A 12783-nucleotide genomic window follows, 5' to 3' on the forward strand; every position below is an offset into this window, starting at 1 on the left:
AGCCAGCTCAGGATCTGTTCAGACTTCTTGTTAGGTAACAATAAAATTCTTTTATTTATTTAAACTACTTTTAGTTGTGGTTTTTGTTACAGTTGTGATATGCAAATTGCCATAAGGATAGAGGGAAGGAATGTGGATATAATTTTTTTGTTTGTTTTTGCGTCACACCTGGCAGTGCTCAGGGGTTACTCCTGGCTCTATGCTCATAAATCACTCCTGGAAGGCATGGGGGACCAAATGGGATGTCGGGATTTGAACCACCGTCCTTCTGCATGCAGGCAAACACACCACCTCCATACTATCTCTCTGGCCCCGGAATGTGGATAAATTTTGAGAAGACCTAGAGCACACAATGAGAAAGCCTAGGAAAACCTTTATAGCTACAAAGATCAGAGCAGTTCTTGGATCAGCATCAGAATTCCTTAGTCGTGTTTGTTGGGAATGTAATTTCACAGTCAGGCTGCATTCAATTCATCCTCAGATATACAAATCAGACTCTGTAGGTGGGACTGGAAATCTGTATGTTAACAAAGTTCTGCAACTTAAGACACGGACAAGGGAGACTTTGACAACTGAGACTGATTAATCTAAATGTCCAACATAGCAAGCTTCTGTGAAGCCCATTGCTGATCTCCCTGGTACTGTTCCAATTCTCTAGGCCATCACAGAAGTGTGAGCGTCAGATAAGCAACTGGATATAAAAATAGTTTGAAGGGGTCGGAGAGATAGCATGGAAGTAAGAGCATTTGCCTTACATCCAGAAGGATGGTAGTTCGAATCCCGGCATCCCATATGGTCCCCCGTGCCTGCCAGGGGCGATTTCTGAGCACAGAGCCAAGAGTAAACCCTGAGCGCTGCCAGGTGTGACCCAAAAAAAAAAAAAATAGTTTGAAATAGGTAAAGCCTTGATTCCTAGGGAAAAAAAAAAAAACCGAGCTGACCCAATCCATTGTTGACATGAGGGCACCACATGCAAAAGGATAGATGGATGTGTTGGATCACCTTGGCTCTGCCTTTGAGTATCTAAAGGCATGGATGGCCTTTATCTGTCTGGGCATTTTCGCCTTCAGGTGCCCGAGGTTTGCTCTGGCACCACATGAGTGGAGAGTCACTGTCATTATTTAACTAACTGCTTCTATGTTGAGTGTCCTTTTCTGGTTTCCTGCTTGAGTCAGTCAGGAGGTATGTAGTGGACAACAAGTACTGAGAACTTTGTGACTTGATGACTGTCAGCTCCTCGGGGCAGTGCTGCCCTGCCTGTCATACAACCTCAGTGACCTCCATCCACTCCATGCCACATTCTCAGCATCCTCTGGGACATCCTCCAGCTACCATTGATTCCATCTCCCTAGCCTTGGATGCCCAAGGCAGCAGAAGGCCTCTTCCCTGAAGGCCCATAAATCATGGAGTTTCTCTTCCTCTCAGATTTACAATAGGTGAGTCTCCCCACCCCATCCCACCCCACCCTACCCCATAACGGTGCCTCAGCGACCAAGAGGCCCAGCTAAGACCCAGCCAGCCAGCAAAGCAGGCGAGCGTTGCTAAGGCGAAGAGGCAAGAGGACCAATCAGAGCCGAGCATGCTAGCAGGACCGCTCGGACTGACCAATCAGACGCAGGCTGGACGCTCGCGCTTCCTGCCAACCGGGGGCGGAGCTAACGCGGACCGTCCAATAGCCGGAGGCGGCCGGGTCGGGCGAGTGACAGGTCCGCGAGCTCTGGGCGCGGAGGGGACTGCGGGGTCCTGGCGCGCGCTGCATTCGCCGTTCCTGCAGCCCCGCCCGCGTCATGCCAGGCGCTGCTTGGCCTTAGGGTGCAGCCATTCCGCCTGCCCACGCGCAGCCGCGCCCGGACTGTCCGAGAGCCAGAGGGATGGTGGTAGTTACGGGGCGGGAGCCAGACAGCCGTCGCCCGGACGGTGCCATGTCCAGCTCGGACGCCGAAGACGACTTTCTGGAGCCGGCCACCCCGACGGCCACGCAGGCGGAGCACGCGCTGCCCCTGCTGCCTCAGGAGGTACCTGCAGGGAGAAGTGGGGGTGGGATGGAGAGAGGCTCCAACCCCGGGTTTGGGGGCTGAACCCCGCTTTTATTCTCCCTGGTGAACCACCCCGCTGCAAGAGCATCTTCCAAGCCTTCTCTGCCTTTCAAGTTCATTTCTGCCCAGTGATGTCCCATTCTGGTCAGATAAGGGAGAGAGGGAGGAGAGGCTCGGCCCTGGAAGGGAATCTTGGGGGGCCCCATGAGATATTATTAGTATCTTCTAGACAGGAGAGCCAAGAGAAGCCTGAGGTAGTTGCACAAACCCCCCACCTCCAGAGTGTGGTCCTGGGGGGGACAGTGCGGATCAACCAGACTCGATGTGTCCACGCCCACCTGGCTGCCACCGTTTCCCTTGCTGCTGCTGCTTGGTGACGCACAGCGGCTACTACTAGTCTCTTGATGTGTTGACACCATCATGTGAACCTCTAGATTGAGGGATCGGAGCTATAGTCCAGCAGGGAGGGCATCTGCTTTGCACGTGCTGGACTCTAGTTGGATCCCCAGCACCTTCTGTGGTCCCTGAGTCTCAGGAGTGATCCCTGAGCGCAGAGCTAAGAGTAAGTCTTTAGCACCGTTGGGTGTGGTCTCCACCCAAAAAAAGATATAAATAAAAAATCTTCATTTGACCTCCAAGAGAATGGGGAAGAGGAGAGATGATGGGGTCACTTCTGGGCACTAATAAGAGATAGGGCTGAGGTCTCGCTGGATACAGCCTGGGAGATTGAATGGACAAGCTAGAAGGGGAAGGGATGAGCAGGGTAATTCTTGGGTAGTAGCTCTTTATGGGGTTGCCCTAAACCCCCAACATCGTGGAGCACCTTTGGAAATGAGCTCTAGAATTCTAAATCCTCTTCTGAAGTGTAGGGATGCCATTAGAGACTGTCGTTAAGACAATACAGTTTGTGAAAAGAGCACAGGATCCAGAGCTTGGACCCAGATCCCCACGGATGCACAACTCTGAGCCTGCCCAGCATGTTCAAATGGCTTTCACCTTTCTTCATTCTTGTGTAGGAAGGAGCAAGCACTTAGATTGTTAGGAAATGACTCCAGAAATATGAAGTATGTATTTTATTCCCAAGTAATATATAAGACCAAATCCATTCCATCACTTCCATGCTCCTCCTCCACCTGCCTTTGTCTAAAGAACCTTATCCTGATCTCACTTGTACTGATCTCACTCCACAGATCAAGGATTATACTGGTGAGATACAGATAGTGAGGAAGGAATCAAACATCTAAGAGTCCTTCCCTTAGAAAATTCAGGGTCTTTGGACTAGAGCAATAGCACAGTGGTAGGGTGTTTGCCTTGCACGCGGCTAACCCAGGGCAGAACTTGGTTCAATCCCCTGGTGTCCCATATGGTGGTCCCCCAAGCCAGGAGCAAGCACATAGCCAGGAGTAACCCCTGAGCGTCACCAGGTGTGGCCCAAAAACAAAACAAAAAACAAAATAAAACAAAAAAAAGCAAAACAAAAAAATTCAGGGTCTAGTAGAGTGGGAAGTGAGAATAAAAATTTTTTTTTTTTGGTTTTTTTTTGGGTCACACCCAGCAGTGCTCAGGGGTTATTCCTGGCTCCAGGCTCAGAAATTGCTCCTGGCAGGCACGGAGGACCATATGGGACGATGGGATTTGAACCGATGACCTCCTGCACGAAAGGCAAACGCCTTACCTCCATGCTATCTCTCCAGCCCCAAGAATAAAATATTTGCTGTAGTGCTGTAAAAAAAAAAGAGTGAAGGGAGAATTAGAGGTGTTGGGACCTTGGCATTGCATGCTCCTCCTAGTACCCACAGGTACAGCCCTGCTGGCCCCCAGCACCAGTGAGCTTAAGTAGTACTGCATCACTGGCTGAGTGCAAAACAGTAAGTCTACATCCCTGGGCTGAGTTTCAGAAGTAGCTCCTAATTCTGAAGAGTGCTGGGCTATTCAGATCACGCCCATCAAACTCATGTTACCATGTGGGAAATTTACATTTGCCAGATTGACAGGGAAAGTGCCTAGATGGGGCAGGAAGACATGTTGGGCAAGGACACAGAAATGGTAAATTTAGGAAGTAGAAAGAGGAAATGGAGGTTTTGAACTCTACAGCAAAGAGAATGGGATTAGAGAGGAAAGAACTGATTTAGCTATCAAGGAAAGACTAAAGAAATTGTATAGTGGAGGGAAGGGGGGAAGAAATTGTATAGTGGGTAGGGCACTTGCCTTATAAGAGGAGTGATCCCTGAACCAAGATTCAGGATTGAACCCTGAGCAAAGAGCCTTAAGTGAACCCTACTGCTGGTTATTACCCCCCTAAGAAAATAAACCTATTGGGAGAACAAAAGAAGCCTTGGAAATTGATGAGAAAGGGGAAAGAGATGGGAGAGAGAGGGGAAAGTATTCAGAAAGATTTGGGCCTTGCATGACTGAGTGAATGATGTGGTGCTCACCAAGACTAAAACTGGTGCAACTCCTTGCTGGCTGAGACTGCTGGTGGTTCCTTTCCAGTTTCCTGAGGTTGTCCCTCTTAACATCGGAGGAGCTCACTTCACCACACGCCTGTCTACCCTGCGACGTTACGAAGATACCATGCTGGCAGCTATGTTCAGCGGGCGACATTACATCCCCACTGATGCTGAGGGTCGCTATTTCATTGACCGGGATGGCACATATTTTGGGTATGTCTTTCCTTCTATAATCAGCTATGTAGTCTTAGAAAGTAAGTGACATGATCTTGAGCATGGGTTTTTCCTCTTCCATAGTACATAGAAATAACATTCTGATAAGAATCAATAAATGTGCTATTGCATTGGACCAACATTCTTAGTTTTTTTCCCCCATAGAAAATGAAGAAAGTTAGAGAAATCCCAGGTAATGCAATTGGTGGGTTAAGATGGAACTTATTTTTCTTTGCTTTTTTTTCTTTACTTATTTATTTTGGGGTTTTGCCACACCTGGCAGTGCTCAGGGACTACTTCAGGCTCTGTGCTTCAGGAGTTAATCCTGTGGGACTGAAGAAACCTTATGTGCTGCCAAAGATTTGAACCCAGGGTTACATGCAAGAATGCCTCCCATCCTGTACTATTCCCCACTCCCATGATGGAACTATTTCTATTCTACGCAAGACCTTAAATTTGCTATATATGTGTGTTCCTACAAAGAGGCAGGGAAGGCCCAAAACAACTTCTCAAAGTTGTTTTGAGATGCTCACTGTAGCAGGCTTTGTTTGTTTATTTGATGGGATGTCTCAGCAATAGTGTTTGGCAGGTGGGTTATGACTCACTTCTGGCAATACTTGGCTTTATCCTATAACTTCAGTGCTTTGGCTTAGCAGTGCTGGGAACCACTCGGTCAACCCCTGCAGTACCCAGCTGACAAACTTAAAAAAAAAAGATTCTTTTTTTTTGGGGGGGGGGCCCACACCCGGCGGTGCTCAGGGGTTTCTCCTAGCTGTGTGCTCAGAAATAGCTCCTGGCAGGCACAGAGGACCATATGGGACACCGGGATTCGAACCAACCACCTTTGGTCCTGGATTGGCTGCTTGCAAGGCAAACACCGCTGTGCTATCTCTCCGGGTCCAAAAAAGATTCTTTTTTTAAGATTGTGTCTTTTTAACATTTTGGTGTTAAGATCACAGCAAAGATTTTGTTTGTTTTTCTCTCGGGGTCCAAAAAAGATTCTTTTTTTAAGATTGTGTCTTTTTAACATTTTGGTGTTAAGATCACAGCAAAGGTTTTGTTTGTTTTTCTTTGGTGGACATACTTGACTCTGCTCAGAGGACTTAAGATCACATTTTGTTGTTGTTGTTGTTGTTTTGGGGTCACACCTGGCAGCGCTCAGGGGTTACTCCTGGCTCTATGCTCATAAATCGCTCCTGGCTGGCACGCAGTACCATATGGGATGCCGGGATTCAAACCACCGAACCACCATCTGCCCTGGATGGGCTGCTCGCAAGGCAAACGCCCTTCCGCTGTGCTATTTCTCTGGCTGCTAGGGATCACTTTTGGTGGTGCCTGGGGGACCATATAAAGTATTGGGGATTGAACCCAGGTTGACTGTACCTTGGATCCAACAAGAAAGAACTTCTTTAGAAGAAAAAAAAAGGGCAATGGGGTTAGAGAGAGAGATCAAAGAGTTCAGTGGGGGGGGGGGGGGACACAGAGTGATAGCACAGTGGTTGGGCATTTGTCTTGCATGCAGCTGACCCGGGATGGAGCCTGCCAGGAGTGATTTCTGAAAGCAGAGCCAGGAGGAACCCCTGAGCACCATTGGGTGTGGCCCAAAACTAAAAAAAAAAAAAAGTTCAGTGTAAGTTTAATTCCTAGCCACATATAGTCCCTTGAATAATAGCCAGGACTTGCCCCTTAGCACCACTAGGTATGCTCCCCAAATAAAACAGTTTCCTTGCCAGTAAGAAAAAGCCAACACAGAGTTGCTACTATTTATAACAACAACAACAACAAAAATGTCTTTTTAAAAAACATGGCAAAGGGGCTGAGGAGATAGTTCCAAGGTTTGGTCTGGGTCTGCACACTTTGCATTATGAGGCCCAGGTTAGTTCATGGCACCATATGCTTACCTGAAAATGACCCCTGAGCACGAAGTGATTGTAGCTCCTGAGCATTGCTTGGTACAATCCCCCAAAAATGAGTGAAGAAAAGGAAAAAAAAATGAGTGAAGAAAACGTAATTATTTTTCTTTTTTCTTTTCTTGTTAATATTAGAACTCAGAAAGTCTTAAAAATATTTCTTGGGCCTGGAGAGATAGCACAGCGGCGTTTGCCTTGCAAGCAGCCAATTCAGGACCAAAGGTGGTTGGTTCGAATCCCGGTGTCCCATATGGTCCCCCATGCCTGCCAGGCGCTATTTCTTAGCAGATAGCCTGGAGTAACCCCTGAGCACCGCTGCGTGTGGCCCAAAAACCAAAAAAAAAAAAAAAAAAAAAAAAAATCTCAAGAAAGGGTGTTTTTTAAAACAACCCTAGACCTCCCAATTAATTTTTTATATCTGAGTATGCCCAGACAACTGTCTAAATAAATAATATTTAAATAAATAAATAAATATTAAAACTTTATACTTTCCTTGTTTGTAAAATAAAAATATAAAGCTAGGTTGCAAGCCTGTCATGTGTCTGAAATAAAGAGCCGTGGCTTGACCCCTGACCTTGTCCTCCCAGAGTATGTGGCTGAAGCTCTTTGCTTCTTCATTCTAACTTTGAAAGTAGCTAGAGAATTAATGTGATCCTTAACTTGGAACAAAAACACTGGCCAGGCAGAGACTCTGCAACTGCTGTATAAACAGTGCTCCTCCAAGCTGGGTTGCCCAGTGTTGAGAGAGAGGTCCTTTTTATCCTCAGAAGGAGCCTCTGTTCGGATAACTTGACTCAGAGCATGTGGGTTTCCCCATTGGGCTGTCAGCTGCCTCCAATGCTGAGAAAACGAAGTGTCACATAGCTCTGCAGAGCTATAAAAAGATTGTTGTTTGTAGGCTCTTTCGGGGAGGAAAATGCTGGCCCCAGTTGGCAGCTCCCACTTGCCCCGGGGTTCTGTTTTTCAGAACTTACCAAGTTTTCCTTAAGATCTTGGCGGGCTAATTTTGGAAGGGTTGTGGGAAGGGGGAACAGTGTTCGGTTTCACACTGATATTCAGCTGGAGAGTGGCAGAACCCTGCAGTGGCCTGTCCCAGCAGGATGTGGTGGCATTTATCCTCAGCCTGTTAGACTCCAGGACGATTCAATAGCAGATACAGCTGTTAAAGTCTTTCTTAAAAGAGAAAGCTGGGCCCGGAGAGATAGCACAGTGGCGTTTGCCTTGCAAGCAGCCAATCCAGGACCAAAGGTTGTTGGTTCGAATCCCGGTGTCCCATATGGTCCTCCATGCCTGCCAGGAGCTATTTCTGAGCAGACAGCCAGGAGTAACCCCTGAGCACCGCCAGGTGTGACACCCCCCCCCCAAAAAAAAAAAAGAGAAACCTTTAGGGCAGTTGTGGGGTATATTTCTCTGCTGGTGTAGCTAGTTACACATACTGGAAGGCTGTCTGCCCTCCTCCTGGTGTGTTTCCCATTCTGCTCATGTATATAGCACTTTAAAATCACTGTGTCTGGGGACTTAGGATAGATTGTGTCTACATTCCAGTATCTCATAGCTGTTGCTCTTTGAACCAAGTGTTCTTTAACATTCTTCTTCATTCTTCCTCATTCCTCGTTCCTCGTGCTTTATTCTTCCTCATTCATAAAATAGACTTATATAAGATAGCACTTTTCCATACGATTCTTAAAAGGATTAAATGGGGTGTAGGATAAAATGGGATATTGTGAGCATGACAATAACTGACAGAGGTTAACACTTAGCATTAGCTAAGGTTGCATTTTGGTACTAGTAGCTGACAGAACAGTTTTTTAATCTTGTTTACTCATGTAAGCTTATAGAAAAACTTCTCTCACAGTTACCAGTGATGGATCTGATTGCTCTTAACACTGAAGAGACTGAAGATATTACTCTAAGGAAACAAATTTGTATTTTAAGAAAATACAGTATATAATTGTATATTTGCTCCTGAAACCAAATTGTTAATGTGTTCAAATGTTAGGGTTAGGCATTTGATCTTTTCTATATAGCTACAAATAATATTAATGATAGAGATGTGTAGAAGTGAGTGGACCTTTTCCACATTACTGTGGGAATGTAAAATGTTCTTTGTTAAACACAAGTGTTAATGGTTCAACAAGTATTTACTCAAGAGAAATTGGTGCCCATGACCACAAAAAGTCTTACATAGGAATGTTCATCACAGCTTTACTATTGAGTCCTAAACTGAAAACAACTCTAATATCCATTAGCAGGAAAACAAATTATAGTATATCCATTCAGTGGTATGCTACTTAGTAATAAAGAGAAACAAATCAATGCACAAGACAGAGGATGCACCCCAGAATTTCAAAATCATATTTTAGGAAAGAAGCTGAGCACAAAAGAGAAAATGCTGTATGATTCTACTGAATATTATTCATTCCAGGAAGAGTCAAAGCTAATACAAGTTAGTAACAAAACTATATAGTAAATTAGTCACAAAGACTACCTTGTAGAGGTTGACAAGGTCAGCTAAAGGAGACCTCTCATCTCTTCACCTAGACCAGTGCTTCCCAAAGTAAGTGAGGAGGCTGGAACCATCCTAGGGACATGGGTCACTTTAGGTACTGTTGGGGGCACTTTTTGTTTCTTTAAAAAAGGTACATTGAGGGGCCCGGAGAGATAGCACAGCGGCGTTTGCCTTGCAAGCAGCCAATCCAGGACCAAAGGTGGTTGGTTCGAATCCCGGTGTCCCATATGGTCCCCCGTGCCTGCCAGGAGCTATTTCTAAGCAGACAGCCAGGAGTAACCCCTGAGCATCGCTGGATGTGGCCCCAAAACAAAAACAAAAAAGGTACATTGAAAAATAATTGGGGGGCCGAGCGGTGGCGCTGGAGGTAAGGTGCCTGCCTTGCCTGTGCTAGCCTAGGACTGACCGCAGTTCGATCCCCCGGTGTCCCATATGGTCCCCCAAGAAGCCAGGAGCAACTTCTGAGCGCATAGCCAGGAGTAACCCCTGAGCGTCACAGGGTGTGGCCCAAAAACCAAAAAAAAAAAAAAGAAAAATAATTGGGAGGTTGGAAAGCTATGATGGGATTAAGGCGTTTGCTCTGCATGTGACTGACTAAGGTTCAATCCACAGTAACCCGTATGATCCCTTGCGCTCTGCAAGGAATGATTCTCAAGAACAGAGCAATCTCTGAACACCACAGGGAGTGGTCCAAAATGAATAATAGTATTAGTAGTAGTAATAATAATAATATTAATAATAATAATAATAATAAAGTACTATTTGGGAGGATTCGAGTACAGAGGGTAGGGTTTTGTTTTGCACATGGCCAACTGGGGTTCAATCCCCAGCACCCAATAAGATCCTCCCCTAAGCACAGAGCCAAGAGTAAGCCTTGAGTACTACTAGGTGTAACACAAAAGAACTTATGATTTTTACATTAATTGCATATTAATTATTATACCTCAACTAAAATATATTAAAGGACTAAATATCATGCCCATTCTTTTTTGTTTTTTGTTTTTTGTTTTTGGGCCACACCCAGTAGACCTCAGGGATTATTCCCTGCTTTGCATTTAGGAATCACCGCATGAGATGCCAGGATCAAACCTGGGTTGGTTGAGTGGTAGGCAAACTTCCTAGCCACTGTACTACTGTTCTAGCCCCACCCATTCTTATATAAATCTAATAAATTTAATAATTGTAATTATAATGCTCATGTTAATAGTAACAACTACTAACACTAAGGACTTTTTCTGTGCCCAGAATTTTCTAGACATATCCTATATGTTTACTAATTTTAGTATATCCTTAAAATAGGGTAGCTTATTTTTCCACATTTTACAGAGAATAAAAATCAAGGCATAGAGAGGTAAGGTTCACTTATCCAGGGTTCCTCCTAGCATTCTGATTCATAGTATGTGCTTAATCAATCTGGTTAAGCTTCTCTCCTGTCTTCTCTCCTCCTCCTCCTCCTCCTCCTCTCAGAGATGTGCTGAATTTCCTGCGCTCGGGAGACCTGCCTCCCCAGGATCGTGTGCAGGCTGTGCACAAAGAGGCCCAGTACTATACCATTGGGCCCCTCCTGGAGCAGTTGGAGAACATGCAGCCACTGAAAGGGGAGAAAGTGCGCCAGGCATTTCTGGAACTCATGCCCTATTACAAAGGTGAGGGGTCAACTGCGGGGCAGTTGAGAAGGAGGGTGGCAAGGCTTGTCAATCTGCCTCAGAGCAGTGGGTTCAAGTTCATCTCTCAGCATTACACAGGAGGGGAAAGATTCTTACTTTCCTTTCTGTCCTTACCTCCCATTCATACCGGGAGCTTCAGGTTCTGATGGACCCACCTGGCCTATGATCACCGTCAAGTTCAGTCTTAATCTCAATCCTTTTCCAGTGGAGCATCATGATCTCTGTTGCATTGAGACTCCCTCAAAGCCCATTGAGCCCCCTTTTCAGGCTTCTGTTTCTTCCCTCTCCTCTTTTGCCATCACTTGGGCTCTTTGTGTTCCCTCCCACTGCCTTGCCTCACCCCTACCTCCCAACCCCTACTCCAATGATAGGTGCTGTGTTCACCCCCATAGACCATTTGGAGCGGATTGTGGAGATTGCCCAGCTTCGCGCGGTACAGCGGAAGGCCCGCTTTGCCAAGCTCAAGGTCTGTGTCTTCAAGGAAGAGATGCCTATCACCCCCTATGAGTGTACCTTTCTCAACACCCAGCGCTTCGAAAGGAGTGAGAGTGACGGGCAGATCTTTCAGCACCACTGCGAAGTGGATGTGTCATTTGGGCCCTGGGAGGCGGTGGCTGATGTGTACGACCTCCTGCACTGCCTGGTCACGGACCTCTCAGCCCAGGGTCTCACCGTGGATCATCAGTGCATTGGGGTATGTGACAAGCACCTCATCAGTCACTACTACTGCAAGCGCCCCATCTATGAATTCAAGATCACATGGTGGTGAGTAGCCCTGTTAGGGAACAGAATTCCATCAGGGAGGGAGTCCATTCCCCCTTGATGGCTCTGGGAGGAAAAATTCTCTGACAGGGTTATTGAACCTACTGAGTCCTGAGGCAAAGCTCGACTGACCGGGAAAGTGATCCAGCTTCAGTTTTCCCCGACTGCACATCAGCAGCAGACTTGGCACCCACAGAGTCTTGGGGCCTGTACTCACCTGGTCTTTCCTCAAGGCATTGGTAGGTAGCCTTTGCCTGGGGCTGAGGTGGTCTGGCTAGCTAGGGCTGGACCAGGAAGTCCAGAGAGGTTTGCCATTTTCTTGACCATGCAACCTTTTAAGAATTGCATTACCCCACACACACACAGTAAAGAGGCATAATTGCTTTTCTAACCTATATATGTATTTCTTCCTATGCCCAGGGCATAGGGTAGAAGGTACGAGGGTATTCACTAAATAATTACTCAGAACTCCTGCTGAAGAAAGAGCACCTTCTTTCCTAATGTACTCTTACCCCAAGAATAGTCATGTGCTTTGTCTTAGAATGTGGAAAGTCTTGCTTTTCCTCTCAAAATATATTTTTCACCACAATTTGGAGATGTAACCATAGTTGCCAAAACCATGCACCAGGATGGCCTTAGAAAAAGCACAATGTTTACAGCCCTGCCTTGGGCCTTGGGTCCTACCTTTTCACCAACTCTCTTTGCTTTTCTTTCAAAGCTGAAATTCAGATTTCAGAAGCTTCTTATATTTGCTTTCTTTGTTTGTTTGTGTTTTTTTTTTTGTTACTTTTTGGCCTTCCCAGTGGTGCTGGGGGCTTCATCCCAGGTGTTTGGGAAGTTATGTGGTTCCAAGGATTAACCTTGGGCCCTGTGTAGCCCCTTTGAGCTATCTCCTTGCTTCAGAGGCTCCTCTTGAAGATACCCAGAAGCATACCTCCATGGTTACTACTTAACTGTATTGGGATCCAATTTGTGGTGAACTTCCTTGGGTGGGTAACCCTAGTTTAAATCCTATTGTTTTATTCTACTAACCTCCCTAGGAAAGTATCTGTTCTGGAGAAGTAAAGAAAGAACTTTCAATAAGAGGCAGAACTGTCCCAGAATTGTCTCCATTCTCTTTGGCTGCCTGTGTTTTAGAGAGAAAAATTATTCACGTGGATCTGCTCACAGCAGATTTTCTCCTGGCTTCATCTACAGCCAGGTAGCTAGTCAGGGCATAGACATACATTTCCTTCC

General features: G+C 46.1%; 1 protein-coding gene across 1 annotated transcript; it reads left to right on the forward strand.

The window, feature by feature from the left end:
- Positions 1–1723: 1723 nt before the first annotated feature.
- On the forward strand, positions 1724–12489 carry KCTD7 (potassium channel tetramerization domain containing 7). The gene is made up of 4 exons (XM_049789549.1): positions 1724–2015; positions 4530–4699; positions 10586–10764; positions 11178–12489. The coding sequence occupies exons 1-4, from the start codon at positions 1872–1874 to the stop codon at positions 11552–11554; spliced, it is 870 nt and encodes a 289-aa protein (XP_049645506.1). The 5' UTR covers positions 1724–1871; the 3' UTR covers positions 11555–12489.
- The last annotated feature ends 294 nt before the right edge of the window (positions 12490–12783 follow it).

Source organism: Suncus etruscus, chromosome 15, assembly GCF_024139225.1.
Source record: "Suncus etruscus isolate mSunEtr1 chromosome 15, mSunEtr1.pri.cur, whole genome shotgun sequence".
Lineage (NCBI taxonomy): Eukaryota > Metazoa > Chordata > Mammalia > Eulipotyphla > Soricidae > Suncus > Suncus etruscus.